The sequence below is a fragment of the Perca fluviatilis genome, chromosome 7, assembly GCF_010015445.1.
Source record: "Perca fluviatilis chromosome 7, GENO_Pfluv_1.0, whole genome shotgun sequence".
Taxonomy (NCBI): domain Eukaryota; kingdom Metazoa; phylum Chordata; class Actinopteri; order Perciformes; family Percidae; genus Perca; species Perca fluviatilis.
In genome coordinates, this window is record NC_053118.1 from 14,551,013 (window position 1) to 14,568,728 (window position 17,716).

The following is a 17,716-nucleotide window of genomic DNA, read 5'->3' on the forward strand; positions in this document are numbered from 1 at the left end:
GTTTCGAGCTTTTGCCACATTTCAGGCCTCAAACATAAAGATATAAAACTGTAATTTTTTGTGAAGAATCAACAACAAGTGGGACACAATCATGAAGTGGAACGAAATTTATTGGATATTTCAAACCTTTTAAACAAATAAAAAACTGAAATATTGGGCGTGCAAAATTATTCAGCCCCCTTAAGTTAATACTTTGTAGCGCCACCTTTTGCTGCGATTACAGCTGTAAGTCGCTTGGGGTATGTCTCTATCAGTTTTGCACATCGAGACTGACATTTTTGCCCATTCCTCCTTGCAAAACAGCTCGAGCTCAGTGAGGTTGGATGGAGGCGTTTGTGAACAGCAGTTTTCAGTTCTTTCCACAGATTCTCGATTGGATTCAGGTCTGGACTTTGACTTGGCCATTCTAACACCTGGATATGTTTATTTGTGAACCATTCCATTGTAGATTTTGCTTTATGTTTTGGATCATTGTCTTGTTGGAAGACAAATCTCCGTCCCAGTCTCAGGTCTTTTGCAGACTCCATCAGGTTTTCTTCCAGAATGGTCCTGTATTTGGCTCCATCCATCTTCCCATCAATTTTAACCATCTTCCCTGTCCCTGCTGAAGAAAAGCAGGCCCAAACCATGATGCGGCCACCACCATGTTTGACAGTGGGGATGGTGTGTTCAGGGTGATGAGCTGTGTTGCTTTTACACCAAACATAACGTTTTGCATTGTTGCCAAAAAGTTCGATTTTGGTTTCATCTGACCAGAGCACCTTCTTCCACATGTTTGGTGTGTCTCCCAGGTGGCTTGTGGCAAACTTTAAACGACACTTTTAATGGATATCTTTAAGAAATGGCTTTCTTCTTGCCACTCTTCCATAAAGGCCAGATTTGTGCAGTATACGACTGATTGTTGTCCTATGGACAGAGTCTCCCACCTCAGCTGTAGATCTCTGCAGTTCATCCAGACGAGTATCATGGGCCTCTTGGCTGCATCTCTGATCAGTCTTCTCATTGTATGAGCTGAAAGTTTAGAGGGACGGCCGGGTCTTCGTAGATTTGTAGTGGTCCGATACTCCTTCCATTTCAATATTATCGCTCGCAGCACAGTGCTCCTTGGGATGTTTAAAGCTTGGGAAATCTTTTTGTATCCAATCCGGCTTTAAACTTCTCCACAACAGTATCTCGGACCTGCCTGGTGTGTTCCTTGTTCTTCATGATGCTCTCTGCGCTTTACACGGACCTCTGAGACTATCACAGAGCAGGTGCATTTATACGGAGACTTGATTACACACAGCTGGATTCTATTTATCATCATTAGTCATTTAGGTCAACATTGGATCATTCAGAGATCCTCACTGAACTTCCGGAGAGTTTGCTGCACTGAAAGTAAAGGGGCTGAATAATTTTGCGCACTTACTTTTTCAGTTTTTATTTGTTAAAAAGTTTGAAATAGCCAATGAATTTCGTTCCACTTCATAATTGGGACCCACTTGTTGTTGATTCTTCACAAAAAATTACAGTTTTATATCTTTATGTTTGAGGCCTGAAATGTGGCAAAAGGTCGAAACGTTCAAGGGCCGAATACTTTTCGCAAGGCACTGTATATATATATATTTATATGTGTGTGTATGTATGTGTGTATATATATATATATATATATATATATATATATATATTTATATATATATTTTTTTATTATTTATTATTATTATATTATTTTTATTTATTTATTCTTATTTATTTTTTTAATCTTATTTTAATATTGTATCATTATTATTACTATTATTATTTTTTACATTATATTTTGTACTATTACTATTAAAGAATATCATGTAAGGCAGACTGTTCTGGGTTGGTTGGGGAGTGATTGAAAATGTAAAAAAATACAATCTCTGTATAAACAACAGCATCTGTTCTTGAAATAAAAAAAAATATATATATATATATAAATATATCGTTATATATATATATAAATATATCGTTATATATATATATATATATATATATATATATATATATATAAATATATCGTTTTATATATATATATATATATATATATAAAAAGACAGGCTTAGTTAAATAAATGTGATTGAGGAAGACAAAATGAAATACAGAAAGATTATAGTTTCGAGCTGCCTAAGGAATAATTTAACACCTGGCTGAAAATGGTTGAAAGTTTCAAGTGTGTTTCACCTCTGATGGGTGTGGGCAGAAGTGTGCACCTGTAACCCACACCCAACAGTGATGTCATGGTGTACTGATACACCCACTTCAGAACACTTCTAAATAACTGCAGCAAAGGTCAAAAGGACTGGAAGTCAAGTTAAGTTACATGTATAATACATGTAACTTAACACGCCCTAAATAAATATGATTTATTTATATATATACACACACAATGATCCATACACAGTATGCAATTTATATACTGTAGCACTGTATCTTGCACAAAACTTATTCTTTTATTTGTGTTTATTAAATGTACGTGTTGGCTGCTTAGAAGATACTCAGGAGGGATTTTGGGTCATGTGCTGAGTGCATTTTTGTGTCAAACTTTAATTTCTTATATCTTTAACATCATTGTCAATCCATTTTATTTTCTGTGCTCGGAGTAACGATATCATCAAAACTATTCATGCCACGGAGAGATCCTTGAAAACCACCAATATGTGTAAAATCCTTTCATCTACAATCACAGTTTGTTGGTGGGAAAATAATTGAATATGAGTGGTATTGGAGCTTTGAGGTCTGAAAAATGATTTCAAAGTTGCAAGGCTCCCAGTGTTGCTTCTGAAACTGCTTGTCATTGCTGTGATTAGGAGGGTGGGACAGATAGGATGAACTTAATGAAGTTTATACAATTCATTTACTCCTATGCCTGAAAGTGGGACCAACTTCCTGCCACTTTGAGAATGTTGGTTAGGGCCGATTTGCTATCTAATATAATCTAATCTAAAAAAAAACAACAGGAAACAAACAATCACTATTTATGATCTCTGACCAGGTTAGTGTTTTGAGACCCCACACACACACAGACACACACAAACTGTAACACGACTGAATCCTTTTTTTCTATCCATAAAACCCTAAACATTACCCTGATGCTAATCCTTCATGATGATTTGATCTCCGTTCCCTCTCCCCCCAAAATGATTGTTGCCTGCTTCATATAGTTTCTCATGAAGAGAGAAATAAGCACACACACAGACATACACGGCACTGATGCCTTAGGTGCGCCACTAAATAACCGTGTGATTAATGTGGAAGTCCTAGATCACTTTGTCAATATCAACTAGTGAAGATTGTGATGCTCTCTGACCAGGTTAGTGTTTTGAGACCACACACACACACACACACACACACACACACACACACACACACACACACACACACACACACACACACACACACACACACACACACACACACACACACACACACACACACACAAGTTTAGCCCCTAATGAACAATTAGAGATAAGAGGCTGGGCTTTTAGTGCTAATGTAGCCAAGGTAGGGTAATATGATGCCTTTAGGCTGATAACACTGTGTGTGTGTGTGTGTGGTCTGATAACTGTCCCTCGCTAAGAAACAATCATATCAGAGAGAAAAAGCACAGCTGCATTAAAGCCCACTGGATGGCTGAGAAATAGCAATACTGCTCCCTCTGTCTTGGATACATTTTAGCGGTTTAAATATATTTCACATCAAAGCAAACGCAACATACTCTATATTAGTTTGAATGTTATGTCATGCGCTGCAGCCATATTTTCAATTCCTTTTTTTGTCCCCGTCTTCCTTCGTTGTTGTAATTTCTTTCAAAAGGAAGATGTGTAGTCAGAAGTATCTGATGTAGAAATTAAAAAGGAGGATTAGGAAGACCCAAAACAAAGCTTAGACCTTGAAGAGGATAATAATTGAAAATTATTCAATGTTGACAGGCCAGATGCTTGATGTTGAAGGAAACGCTAAGAACAAAGAAGTAAAAGGGTGGAGTAGTCCATCCAGGATCTTTGTGCTGAGCAGAGCCACAGATGGCTGCTGCTGAAGTAAAGTCCATGGCTTCAAAATCAAATTAACGTGATTGAGTTATAGATATAACCGGTAGAGAGCTGCTCGATGCAGCGTCAAAATGTACGTCTGAAGTGGTCGTAGGGAGATAATTCTGTGGTTCCAGTTTGTTGTGAATCTCCGAAAAAAGCTGGTCTTCACCAGTCATATGGCTGCTACTGTATGTATCTGGATCCTTCTGGGTCCTTGATTGTCAAAAAGCACAGACTGTACACACCCTTATTCATGGTAAATGTAGGATAAAGGCTATAAATATCACTATATATTACTTTGTCCAACAGCCATTTTATTATTCAGTACTCTTATTTGTAGGAAAGAAAAGCAGCCCTGTTAGTACTCCTCTTTGGACCTGTGAGTGCTAACACACTGCTGACTAACCTTCTGGAGACTCCTGCTGCCCTCTGGAGGACATCAGTGCACATGACCACAACTCAACAATCAATTGTACAGGAGCACCAATTCTGTGGGCCATATTCTGTGATTGCCCTGAGCTTAAAGAAAAATTCCAACCTGGCATATTTCCCATGAATGTGGCTATTGTGATTACATGGCTGATGGTATTTCTGCAGTTTCCCCCTCCGCTGGGAGACGAGGAGTCGTGCGAAGCGACGAAGCTGCGCAACTTTGCCTCCTACAGCTTTCCAGATGAACATAATTTTTACGTGAATCTTTTCAAACGGTTGTCCTACCACATTATTATTTGCACCATCAACTCATTTAAAAATTATTTTATCAATTAAAGGTACAATAAGTAACATTTCTGCATTAAAATGTCTAAAAACAACCATACCTATGTTACACATTTTTTGAGTTGTGTAGTTACACTATCCCAAATGTTTCCACCAAATATAAAAACCCAGAGAAATCTGTTATTTTATTTCTGACATGGGACGTTTCCTTTAGTCGCTGGTCAGTGGCGTCATATAACCTTTCACCATCTAGTTACTCATAACTTCCGTCAAAACACGGGCACCCAGATGATACGTTTGAGAGTAATTGTAAATCACACAATGTCACAGAAAGAAATACCCGTAATACTGCTTTTTCTGCCACAAGGCATAATTTTGTGATTAATTACATGCCACTTTGCAACACAGTAATACAGCAGAGATCTTATTTATTGATACATATCAATATCGACCCAGCTTAATGTTACTACAGTGTGCTGGTTGATAAGTAGCTAACGTTAATGCTAATGCTTGGTGGATAACATTATGAGGTTACAACATCGTTCAACACGCTCATAAAGTTATCAGTAGTATGATTGTTTTGACCACGGATAAAAGCAGCACTGGGCTAACCCATGAATGAGTTCACCAGTAACGTTCACGTTAGCCTATAGATAGACGATTAATCTAATGCTAGTTTAGCCAGCTAGCACACCCCATGTTCTGCTGCTGCGCAACGGCCATCGAGCGTCCTCGCCGTCCCGGAGATTCCCCCGGCAATCCCCACCCACACCCGTCTCTCAGCTTCGTTGAGTAGCTAGCGTTACTACAAACCCCGTCCGCCCTATTGTTGAAACCATCCAAAAGGTGACATTGACATGTGAAATATATTGTGATAGTGTGGTTTTAGCTGCTGGCTAATGTTAGCTTGCTGGCTCACTAGCTAACGGGTCAACTACCAATACAAATCAAATCAAAACTTAATTATGTTGGGGAAAATGCAGCTGTTTTATTAGAATGACATGAATAAAGGTTACTAAACGTAACGTGAATAACCTTGAATGGGTACACTCGTCCGTGAACAGGTGCATTCTAACCAATGAAGGTGTTTAACAATAAAAACTACAACTCCCATAATTCCACGCAATTTCCCAATGTCATCAAAAGTCCATGTTTACAATCCATTGTTTTGGTTGAGAGACCCCTAGCAGCAGAAAGTTACATATTGTTTGTTTAATTAATTAATCATTTACTCCATAAAATGTCCAAACTAATAACGATGTGTTAAAATGACTTCATGAAAACTGAAAAAAAGCACATTTAAACTACAGCAAAGATGTCAGAGCCTCTAGAGTCATGCTTGTGAAGCTGATTCAGCTGGTATGGAGTGGAAATTCACTGACCAGCCAGGAAATTAGAATGTGAATATATTATTCACTAAAGTGATACTCTTTGATGATATTGGCATTGTCAACCAGCACTGGTTCAACCTGACCCAATCAACATTGCGCATTAGTCCAATATAAAGAGCATATCTAATGTGCCATTTTTAGTGTTTCATCACAATCTACCATGAAGATGAATATAGTAGGCATACAGTACAGTATATTATAAAAACAAAAAACATGATGTACCCACGCTGAAAGAGAGAAGGCTTTTACAATATATTCATGCCATATCAAAGTATCAGCAGCCATGCAAGAAATGGACATAACAACAGGAACCTCCACCCCATATGATGAAACCCAATACTACTGACCTGCAATGAGTACTATCTTTGTTTAGCTTTTCTAATTTCTGTTGTGAGAGCAACAAAAGAAGTGTAGATTAAACGCTGTGGTAATGTTTAAAGTTTGTGCTGATACTGGTTTGTATGATATTGTACATGTGTTCCTGTTAATCTGTCCACCCATAATATATGATTTGAATGCAACAGAGATCAAAATCCACTGTGATTATACTTATCACACTAGGATGCTGTCAGATGTGTTAGTAATACTTACAAGGGATTGTGTGTCTGTATTTTGGATTGTTTTATCATCACAGTCATCCATGTCCACAGATGTTGTTTCTGTCTGCAAACGGAAGGCACAGCTAACATGCAGCATTCAAATGTTCAGCCATGCATTAAGCCTGCCTCGGCTGTAAATCTGAATAAGTATGAATGGCATGCACCCACTCAAGGTTAGTTTGCAGATGATAACACAACCTCATATTTCTCATGGCACTTATAAGTCACTGCTAAACTTTGTGGAGTGTTATGATAACATTAAAGCTGCCCTTAATTCAATGATTCCAATGCAATATTGTGTATTTAGGAACAATGTCAACTTTAAGAAAATAAAACATAATTACACTGGTGAAAGTAAAATTACAAATACAAAATCAACAACAACAAATTGTCAAAAAAACAGCAACAGCTCTGGAGTCTTACCTTGGTTTTCCTCCTGCTGAACTGGAAGATACCCAGGAGGCCTTTCTTCTGCGCTCTGCCCAAACTGTTACTACTGGAGTCGATGGAGTCTACGAAAAGAAAAAGCAAAGAAGTCAGGTTAATTCTTAGAAAATGTTCATGAGGAATTAAATAAAAATGAGTGACAAATGATCCCGGCATGCATAGGTTAGTTAGGTTAATGACAAAACTCAGAGTGGGATTGCCATGACAGTAAATACTGTGCATTTACAGCGCACTCTCACATACTGTATAAGCCAATTTGGTTTAATTAATATGATATCCAATATATTTATTTATATATTTGTGTGCACTTTTTTGGAATGGTCTACATACTATTATACTGTAATAAATAATAACAATAATGTAGACCATTCCAAAATGTGCAAACAAATAAAGTACAAGTATAAGTTAATACTCCACCTGTTTTCATTCACAAAGAACTGAATAGAAACATCCACTAAGTTTCATCAGCAGATGGCGCTATAGCTTCATTTTTCTCAAAGACCACCTTTAACCTTCACAGTCTACAGGCAGTAATTAAGAATGCTAGAATGCAGAGCTATGCTACCGAGTTATTTAGATTCTGAAAAAGCAGAAGCAAACTAAGTTATAATAAATCATTTCAAAATGACCGGCATTGATGATGTAGTATCAAAATTACAATGTAATTAAAACAACAAATTACTTCTTTGAAGACGGGGTGGCTAACAAGCAGTAAAAAAACAACAACAACAAAAAACAACAGGGTTAATAAGCAGACAGCTATATGTTGGGTTAAACAGCTACATTCGGTTGTCACCAGCAACACTAAGACAAACAAGACTTATCATGACTAATACCTGAGTAGTTAAGAGCGGGCGCAGAAGCCATTTTAGGCTGGAGAACTGGAAAACAACAAAGTTTAAAAACATATGAAGTCATATATGGATAACTGACCTGCATCAAAAACATTCAATCAATCTGTTGTATTTGCACTTTTGTAGCACCACAACAGAGCAGGTAGTCCATCACTAGATGAAAGAAACACTTTGTGCATTTTAACTAATCATGACACAAACTATCTATCTACTTGTAGATTTCCTTTGATAACCCAGGTAACATATCCTTCATGGTAACAGTGACAGGTTGAATACCAAAATATAACCATTATGTAATAGTATTTGTATCTTAGAAATGCATAATGTTATAAACGTTCTTGCTTACATCCTTCATGACCATAAACCACAAGCTTTTCCTCTGAGCTCACCCTCTGACTAAACCAATCTCTATAAATATCACTGGGTGTGGTATTTTATTATGGTAGTGAACCATAATAAAATACCACAAGCAGTGATATTTATCAGATCTTAGACCACAATTCAACTTCCTACTAGATACCGGATGACGTATTCTAATTATTGCAGCCCCAGGGACAAATTATATTTACCAAGGTTCATTTAGCTGTACATAAAATAAGAAACACAACACAAGCTTATATTTTTGCTCGTGCAATGTCGTTCCTTCTGCTGGTTCAACCAATACTGACTCGGGACTGCATAGAACTTTATGTCAACAAAGATTTAAATGCTAGTCATGCTGTACAGCAGAATACATTGTTATTCTGGTTTGTGTCTCATTGCACCAAATCCTTCTTAATAAGCTCATACTGGCTGGGTTTGCATGAGAGCCACACTTTGCTCAGCTTCCTGTTTAGGCACAATATATAATTTATTCTTTTATTTTATTCGATCTTTTATTACAGATTTAACACCGTACAATCGTGGGTGTGGATAATAAAACCAGCATTTGTGCTCATTCGCTTACTGTCTCAAAACAGGCATCACATGACATAGAATGAAGAAACATTATATGTTATAAGTTTTCGGTTGTGCAACTTTCTTATTCTGACCATGCATATAAACTTTTGCTTCATTTCCCAACACTGCCTTTTTATGGTGGCTAAAGATAAAGCAGTCAAATTTGTAGTATAGTTAAAATGTCCCTAATTTCACATAATATGTATCCATTTGTTTGGATTTGCATTCATACATTTTTTTAAAAAGACTAATAGCATTTGCTACAGTAAGTGCTTTGGGGATGATATTCATTCATAGGCCAACATCAGATATGTGATATGACTCAATAGCTGGACGAGCCATGCCACCTATCAGTATACATGACGACATCTTTCATTTTTTGCTTTACACTAGCATAAACCAAGGCTGGGCTCTACTCATTTTTATTTCATTGAAACAAACAAAAGGGATTTCATTCAAAAGAACTATACAAATATATAAATAACTAACTATTTTTCCCATTAACATCTATAAATTAGCAAATTATTTTATTATTTAAAAATGTGGCTCCGTTATGGGAACTTCAGTTTCAATATACATTGAACCCCAAACATAAAATAACAGACAGAATCAAGTGGTTAAGGTTTACCTAGACTCTGATCGTGTACGTAGAGCTCCTTGATCCCCAGCTCTATCAGAGATTTGTCCAGCGGCAACTCGTGGCGACTGATGCTGTCCTTCAGGAGCAGGACATGTGCAGGGTCAAACTCACACTTGTCACAGATGACCGGTATCAGAGCCTGGAGTGGTACCAATGGATTGACCCGTACCACTGCCTTCTGGCTGCTGTGGTAGTTCACCATCAAACGCACCGTTTTCTGATACAGAGGGGGGAGAATGGTAGGGAAAAAATGAGACATTACTGTAATGTCTAACAAGGTTAATTAGGGCACAATGTTGTGGCCACTGGAGAAATCTTTCCATTCTGCAGTCACAAAACAGGGATTTGATTATTTAAGCGGTTCAATGACAACCATTATAATCAACAAATAGATCTTGAACATAATAGCCAAAGACACATGTGGAAAGGAGAGGAGCAGAGAGAGAGAAAGACATCCAAACACGCAAAGACACTTCAATGAGTAACTTAGGGTTAGACTTTGGGTGCTGACAGAAAAAAGGAAATTTTACAGAATACAGATGATGATGTCTGTGTGTGTGTGTGTGTGTGTGTGTGTGTGTGTGTGTGTGTGTGTGTGTGTGTGTGTGTGTGTGTGTATTTAAGTTGTCAATCCTACACATAGTGTTCTATTATAGAAGCCAGATGTGCCACTCTGTACAGCAGTCTTTATCACTAAGTGGTTCACATCAGCCTCTATAAAAAACACACTCACAAGTCAAGAGCCTGACGAATTCATAAAGTGCTTCTTTATTTGGTGGCTCTTCAGTGACTTATGTATTTCAAGTAAAGAGACATTCAAAGTTATGTATCACTTCACTACTGATAAAAGTTGCTTTAAATACATGAAAGCACTCAGAGTGCAGGCTTCTGCTAAGGTCTTATAACTTCCTCAGTAAGCCATTAGTTTAGCAGTCAAAACTGTTGCTGATAGATGACAAAATAGTCATACTATACAGTAAGAGGTAGTACAGTAGAAGTAGATCAGTCCTTTGTTAATTGAAAAGTTGGGTGAGGTGGTTGGTTGAGCTCAACTTTTGGGAGTGCGTGTGTATGCACCAAAAAATCTTTTGTTAATCTCACCAGTAGTTTTCCAGGGATTGGTTACAGACAGATAAGCTGACAGGTGCAGTACTGTATCTCCGCATCTTGATGGAGGGATCACTTTATCACAATCAAAAATAAGCTTTTACTGACAGGTCAGCATTTTACTCCAAAAGTTAGTATGCATTTTTCAGGGTCCAAAACATAATTACATAACAATACATCAACCTTAGGCGGTAAAGTCTACTTCTAAAAAGTTTTAAAAGTTGAGAATTATTACAATTTTACAGTAATATCAAATTACGGTGTTTAAAACAGACTACCATCCATCATTATTTCTATTTCTGTTCAGGTACCGAGCTGTTGTTGCTTGAGGCTAAAGTTTGCCTTCCGTAAAGACTTTCATCCGCTGAACACTTGACTGGATGCAAGGTTCACACGTTTAATTATTGTTGACTAAATCAGTCTTACGTTTGACAACATTCTACTAATGTTAAATTGTATTGCATTTTACTAACATTTTGTTTCTTATATTTTGCTCACCCCATTCATATCAATGAGGGTAGGTTTATTATTAAAAACACCTCAAAGTTGCCGGGTTGGCTCAGTGGGTAGAACAGGCGCATATATACTGAGAGGTTTATACCTCGACACAGAGGTCCAGGGTTCGAATCCAACCTGCGATGATTTCCTGCATGTCTTCCCCCTTTCTCACCTAGCTGTCCTGTCAAAATTAAAAGGTGGAAAAGCCCCCCAAAAAAACTCAAACTATAAAATATTACAGTTCAACAGCACTGCAAACTATAGTCTCCAAAATTATCATCAATTTGAATCAACTCCTTTCTCAAACTGCTTCAACAAAAACTGAACATTATGACCTTTATGCAGGTAGGATATATTGCAGGGCTGTCGTATTAGACTGGATTCATTTTAGTCGGGTGTATCTAAAAAAAAACTGTGTACTGAGTGTTCAGTAAATCACACTTAAATAATTTCATTTTAAAAGCTGAGACTGGTGGTACAATGAAAAAACAGATAAAACATAGAAGAGGGATGACTGAAGGCAGTGTCTGAAATAGTGTCATTCTCTGGCCTGAGGCCAGGCGGGGTCGAAGGGAGAGAGAGCAGCCACTGAGCCCTGAGAAGAGCAGAGAAATAATGCATGGTAACTAAAGGTAAGGCACTCATCAAATATTCAAACTGTAGGAGGAGAGCAGAGGAGAGGCAGAGAAAAAGGGAGTTAGGCAGGTGAGTTGTAAAAACAGATGACCACAACAGTGGTGATAACGATTTACAACAACAACAAAAAGGCACACTTAGACTGAAAAACCAGTGGATAAGAACTGACTCCAATGTCATGCTAGGCCAGTTAATCCCAACTGGCTTCCTACCTTAGCATGGGCCCTTACAGGTTTCACTGGCCTTGCTTTCTGCCAGCATTCAGAGGTAAAAAGGTAAAGGAGGAGGGACGCACATTACATAGGGCTACAGGGTAATGAACTATGCAGACTGCACAACTAATGCATTCTGGACTACGTTAATCTGCATTACAAAAAAACATGGGTAGCTTGTTATCATGTACACTCTTATTATTTAATTTGCATGCATTTGTTAATACATTATCTCTGTCTCAAAACACACAAGAATCCAAGCCTAACAAACTTAATTTCAGCAGGTTTTAAATATGCTGTGACATACATACAATTCTAAATACAAAGCACACACGACAAAAAGAACATCCAGAACACACAGTTAGGCTCTACTGGAACTCACCTCTGGCACTTTGGGCGCTGGTCTGCGCACCACTTTCTCCTCCCAGACTTTCTCCTTGATGAGGACACAGGCCACGTTGAGGGAGCCCAGCAGAGCGTTGGGCTTGAACCCCAAAGTGTGGCCCTCGGGCGACAGCAGCTCCAGGGTGTGCAGTGCTGGATTCAGGTGGTAGCGACTACACAGCTCGACCAGCAGGTCCATCAGCGCCTTACTGCGGGAGGGAGAAAGGGAGAGAAGGGGAGGGGGGGGGGAAGTGAAAGAGAGGGAGGAAGAGGGAGGACGGGAGAAAGAACCACAGAAGGAAAGAGAAGGAGGAAGAGGGTGGAGAGGAGGGAGGACGGGGCAGGTGAGAAGATAGGGTTACGAGGCCTACCTAGCTTCAGCTCTGCTAAAAAGAATAGTAATTACTTACATAAAACAAAACAGAGACATACCTTATGTGCTTAATAGGGATGGTTAATTGATAGACACAAAGCATATGATTTTAAACACTGTCTTGATTCCTCCTGTATGAATATTTCTTAGTTATTTTGGAGTTAATGATGACAGGACTTTACGATCTGAAAATGTCCCTAACCACTGTGAAAACCCACAAAAGCAATCCATGATGACAAAAAAAAGTTCGGTCACAGCTAGATCACTCTTTAGTTACAATACTGACATTGACTGAAAAATGACATGTGTGAAGTGGGACTAAAAGGTTTTTGAAAAATACAAGAAACATTAGTATTAACCTGTTCTTAGTCTTACTTTTGCAGGAGAAGGCAGGGAAGCCGCTTATCATATACTGAAGATTTAATTTCTATGGTTTATCTAGACAGAAACTCTAGGGCTGTGACAAAAGATAGCGGCATAGAGAAATAATGACAGGCAAATTGCAGAGTACTTGTTGATATGACAAACTACTTATGTCCATTAAGCCACAGCAGAAGTCTGCTTCATTTTTCTGTGTCAATCCTCAGATAAAGAAACCAAGAGACAGTCTCCAATGTTTTCTGGGAACAGCCAGATCAGATGACAGAACTGAGAGAGATACCACTATAAAGGACACCATTGACAATCACTAACACAACATGAACCACAATCTGCAATCAACAGACCCAGTGTCCTCCTGTGTTACTATGTGCTTCATAAAATGATTTTGCACAACACAATCACTATAAAAAGAAATTATCCAAAGTAGTATAAGGTATGTTACATTTAAACCTGTTAACCCCCAAGCATGGTTCACATGGTGTAATTTGTTTCATAAAAGGCATGTTACGTAGCCAAGCATTGTTCATTCTTACTGAACTTTAACTGTAGTCATCAGGCATCATTAAATTCGCCAACAAGTTACACGTTACAGGGACATCTGTTTGAGAAGATGCACATGGCATCTAGATGTAACTTTGATTTAGGGAGTTCAGGTTGGGTTAGGGTACAACAAGTTAAGAGTGTAAATTGTCTCCTGATGAAAATTGATGGTGTAGCTTGAAGATGTTATTGCACATTAATGCAACATTTTGGAGAAGCAAACTGTATACTATAAGGCTACAATATTAGTGTAATGCTATAATCCGATCTGTACTTTTACAAAATAAGCATCATTCCTACTACAGAGCCACAAAAATGTTTTGAACTAAAAAAACATATTTTTAAATATGAGCACAAAACATTGTTTACTGTTTTTACATTCTTTTTTAAGTAGGTATTGTTATCTGAATTTGCCTTGTTTAACTGTATCACAATAAATGAATTATTACAGTAAAGGTTGGGGGGTTGAACTATTTCTTGTTAGCTAATTATGACACATTTGTGTGTTTTTGACACCTTATTCTTATCTTACCTATGACCATATGAACTATCACAGTATCAGGCACTAATGTTGTTACTGAGCAGTGTCAGAAAAAAAACACAGCCAATCTGAAGCTCAAATGCAACATACATTTGTTCCCCCCAAATGATCTAGAATATGGCTAACATCCTTTTGAAATAGTTCTAAGGAATGGCAGGCAGTTTGAAAAGGTTACCAAAAAGTGTAGAAAGTTCCCGTTTTACTACTAGTCAGAAGTAGCACAGAGACGTCTACTGTCTTTTGTCTTTGGTTATTAAAAGAGCACCTTGTTGTTCTGTACTAGGGAGGCATCCCTGATTTTCTGCCCCAAAGGAGAGAGCCTCATTAGGGGCAGAGAGCATTAGCAGGACAGCCTTCAGTCTGGCAACCCTCTGGGACAAAGCTTGTGCTAAGACTTGGAATGGGACCCCTTGACAAGGCCCCACTGGCACAGAGGCAAACGGGTCTCATACTGTTTGTCTGGTGACGGGCCAATAAAGGTCACAACATACAGTAAAATAATATGGCTCAGCTAGGCAATAGCTAAGATATAGATATAAATAATTGAATGTAGATATGGATGGATGGACATTTGCAGTCAAACGACACAGTATTCAGGAGCAAGACATTTGGTTACAAGACATTTTACAGCCAAGTGCAATGTAAAAACAATGCTACTAAACCAAAACCATTGGAAAAGGAGCGCTACATTCAGAGTAATGTGTGCCCCTCCCGGTCCTCTCACCTGCCATCCTCAGTTACAGAAGTCTGGTATCCCTGTGGTAGGGTTAGCTGTAAATCCACAGTGGGCCTAAGCATGTTCTCCTTGGCGTCCATGCCTGATGTCCCTCCCCCATCAGGTACAGCATTTCTGAAGATGTGGCGTGGGGCGGGTAGAGGGACCTGTGGCGGAGGGGGGGCACGTGCCTTCATTTTTCTCCTGGGTGATGACAATGGCAAAGACACACAGAGGATAATAATTAGGGCTGGGCGATAAAGAGAAAATCAAATATCACGATATTCTTGACCAAATACCTAGATATGGATATTGCGACAATATTGTATGATTGACTATTGGTGCTTTAACAAAATGTTATTTACACAATGAGATTTTTGATAAATGATCTCCAGAAATGATTTAACGACTTAGTGGGTAAAGGTAAATAATAGAAGAGCTAGAACAGTCTGGTAAGTTCAGAAGATTACATCACTTTACTGTAGTGCAGCCTGTAAAACCAGGAAAAGACAACACTTACCATATAATATATAAAAAGACAATATCTAGTCTCATATCACGATATCGATATAACATCGATATATTGCCCAGCCCTAATAATATGAACTATTTAGTTGTTTGTTGTAGTATCCTATGTTGTACTAGGTTTTTCCATGGAGGACACAGTATGTTAGGAAATAAACAGGCATTCATTTCACATTTACACAGTACTTCAGTATCGCATTTACAATTCATAAATCAATACCATATCTGATCCATCAAGGATGCATGATGTTTTGATTAAGTCAAGTAAACAGTGTATCGCTTCTTTAGCAAAACACCTTTTTCATCTGATGCAATATTTACACATTCTGAGTCACTTTTATCCATTCTTATTAAAACTAATTCAATTATGTAAATCATTTTGGTTCCCCTGAGTGATTGGTTTGTCTTGAGTTCAGACGTAGTTACACAGCACAACAGTCTAATGAAGACAATCTGCTGCCTCAGAAGCAGCCTGAATACCAATGATCGGTTTCTGTTTGTGACAACCTTTCTCTTCTCTTCACTTCACTCAGCACAGATTACATAATAGTCTACAGAGCTGACATCCTTTTGGATCTCAAGATGAACCAGCCCTGATCATCTGTTCCTAACTCTCCTCTGAATAATAATTGAATAATTCATAATAACAGCCTTACTTTAACGAGAAAACAGCTTCCCTCATCAAATCTTATTTCATTAATGGGCAGTTTATTTAAAGACATACTCAGACAATGTAACACCCAGTAATACTAAAATGTGAACATTAGGTTGACTGAGTTGCAACAGCCATGTGTTTTGAAACCATCTGATAAAATTTTAATGTTAGCATTCATTTAAACTTAAAGCAGCAATATTTAGCGAGTCATAAGGTATTTGGTTGGCTCAGGTGCATACTGTACCGTGCATGAATTGAATCTGTTGATAAGAGAACCATAAAAACAGAGAAGAATGCTAACCACACTCAAACCACAGCTCCTATGGGTGGAGATGTGGCAGATGTCAATGACATGCTGGCGACGAGATGCGGCTACATGCACATTTGACCTCGGCTCAACCTAAACTGTACTTAGCCTGACAGAGACAGCTGATTAGACAGAAATCAAACACTTCATTCCACTAACAATGAGACCAGCTATTCTATAGCACATATTTCAGTACGCACTCCCTCCCTGTCTTCAGAGCATTGGCCTTAGATAGCAAAAGAAAAACTCACGTAAAAAAAAGTCCTTGTGTTGATTAAGTGTTCCAAAAGTGTTCTATATATCAGGCTGTTTATAAATCCAGTTCCAATGATTAGGCACACTCTCAGAGAGAATGTGTGTGTGTTGAATCCAGTGATGTATTATCCAGTATCCTTCAAGGTACTCCTGCCCAGTGTAAAGGCAAAAACATTACAGCGAAGGAAGATTGCACGTGAATGTAGCACAGTGAGTGGACTCTAACCTGGCTAAAGTTAACCATTAACAGCTAAGTCGGATATCAACAAACTCTCACCCAAAAGACCCATATAGTGTCATTGACTTATTATGCAATGCAGAAAGTGGTTTTCTGTGGATACATCATGGCACAGGTTTGACAGCATTAATCATAATTAAGTCAGGAGTCTAATAACAGTGCATTTCTTTATTACTAACTGCAAGGTACTCTGACTAAAAGTGCATTTAAAAACATACCATTTACTCACAAGAAATAAAGAGAAGAAAATGATTTTCCCGAGAAGCTTAGAGACCTGTAAAAGTATGAGATTAGTGAAATGTTCTGGTGAGTCTGTGTTTTCGAAGGTAAACAGAACAGGGCTCTGTGGAACTGTGGGACTGGGCCCCGGCCAGGCTTAACACAGTCAGCTAGTATCCTTCTCTCCCTCTCACTTGCGGTTTGTCTCAGCATAACATTTCACTCTGCCTCTCTCTCTTTCCCCTCTTTCTAACATGCACAAAGACTCCTTTAGGAAAAGCCTCGTCTCCCACAGAGTTAGAATGAGCGAGCGTAAACGGAGAGAGAAAGAGTGAGAGAGTAAAGGAGCGGCAGGGAGCGAAAAGCAGGAAACCCTGCTCCGGCACAGGGGGGCAGTAAGTGCTGTGCTGCTACAGGGACTGAGTTACAAATGGGCTCACACACACACACGCACACACACACACACACACACACACACACACACACACGGTTACTAATGGACCTTTCAG

The 17,716-nt window shown here is 38.5% G+C and overlaps 1 protein-coding gene across 6 annotated transcripts in view; it reads right to left on the reverse strand.

Annotated features, from left to right (window-relative positions):
- cobl (cordon-bleu WH2 repeat protein) overlaps nucleotides 1-17,716 on the reverse strand; it is a 67,426-nt gene that overhangs the window by 36,387 nt on the left and 13,323 nt on the right. For 3 of the 6 annotated variants that reach the window (XM_039805841.1, XM_039805846.1, XM_039805840.1), the window contains 6 exons: nucleotides 15,018-15,212; nucleotides 12,457-12,667; nucleotides 9,610-9,838; nucleotides 8,025-8,069; nucleotides 7,165-7,253; nucleotides 6,734-6,805 (listed from right to left, as the gene is read on the reverse strand). In XM_039805841.1, coding sequence (XP_039661775.1) covers nucleotides 6,734-6,805; nucleotides 7,165-7,253; nucleotides 8,025-8,069; nucleotides 9,610-9,838; nucleotides 12,457-12,667; nucleotides 15,018-15,205 — 834 coding nt within the window. In that variant the 5' untranslated portion in view covers nucleotides 15,206-15,212. Of the gene's footprint in view, nucleotides 1-6,733; nucleotides 6,806-7,164; nucleotides 7,254-8,024; nucleotides 8,070-9,609; nucleotides 9,839-12,456; nucleotides 12,668-15,017; nucleotides 15,213-16,746; nucleotides 16,913-17,716 lie in introns of those variants that run through there. The other 3 variants (XM_039805842.1, XM_039805843.1, XM_039805844.1) reach the window with 3 other exon arrangements.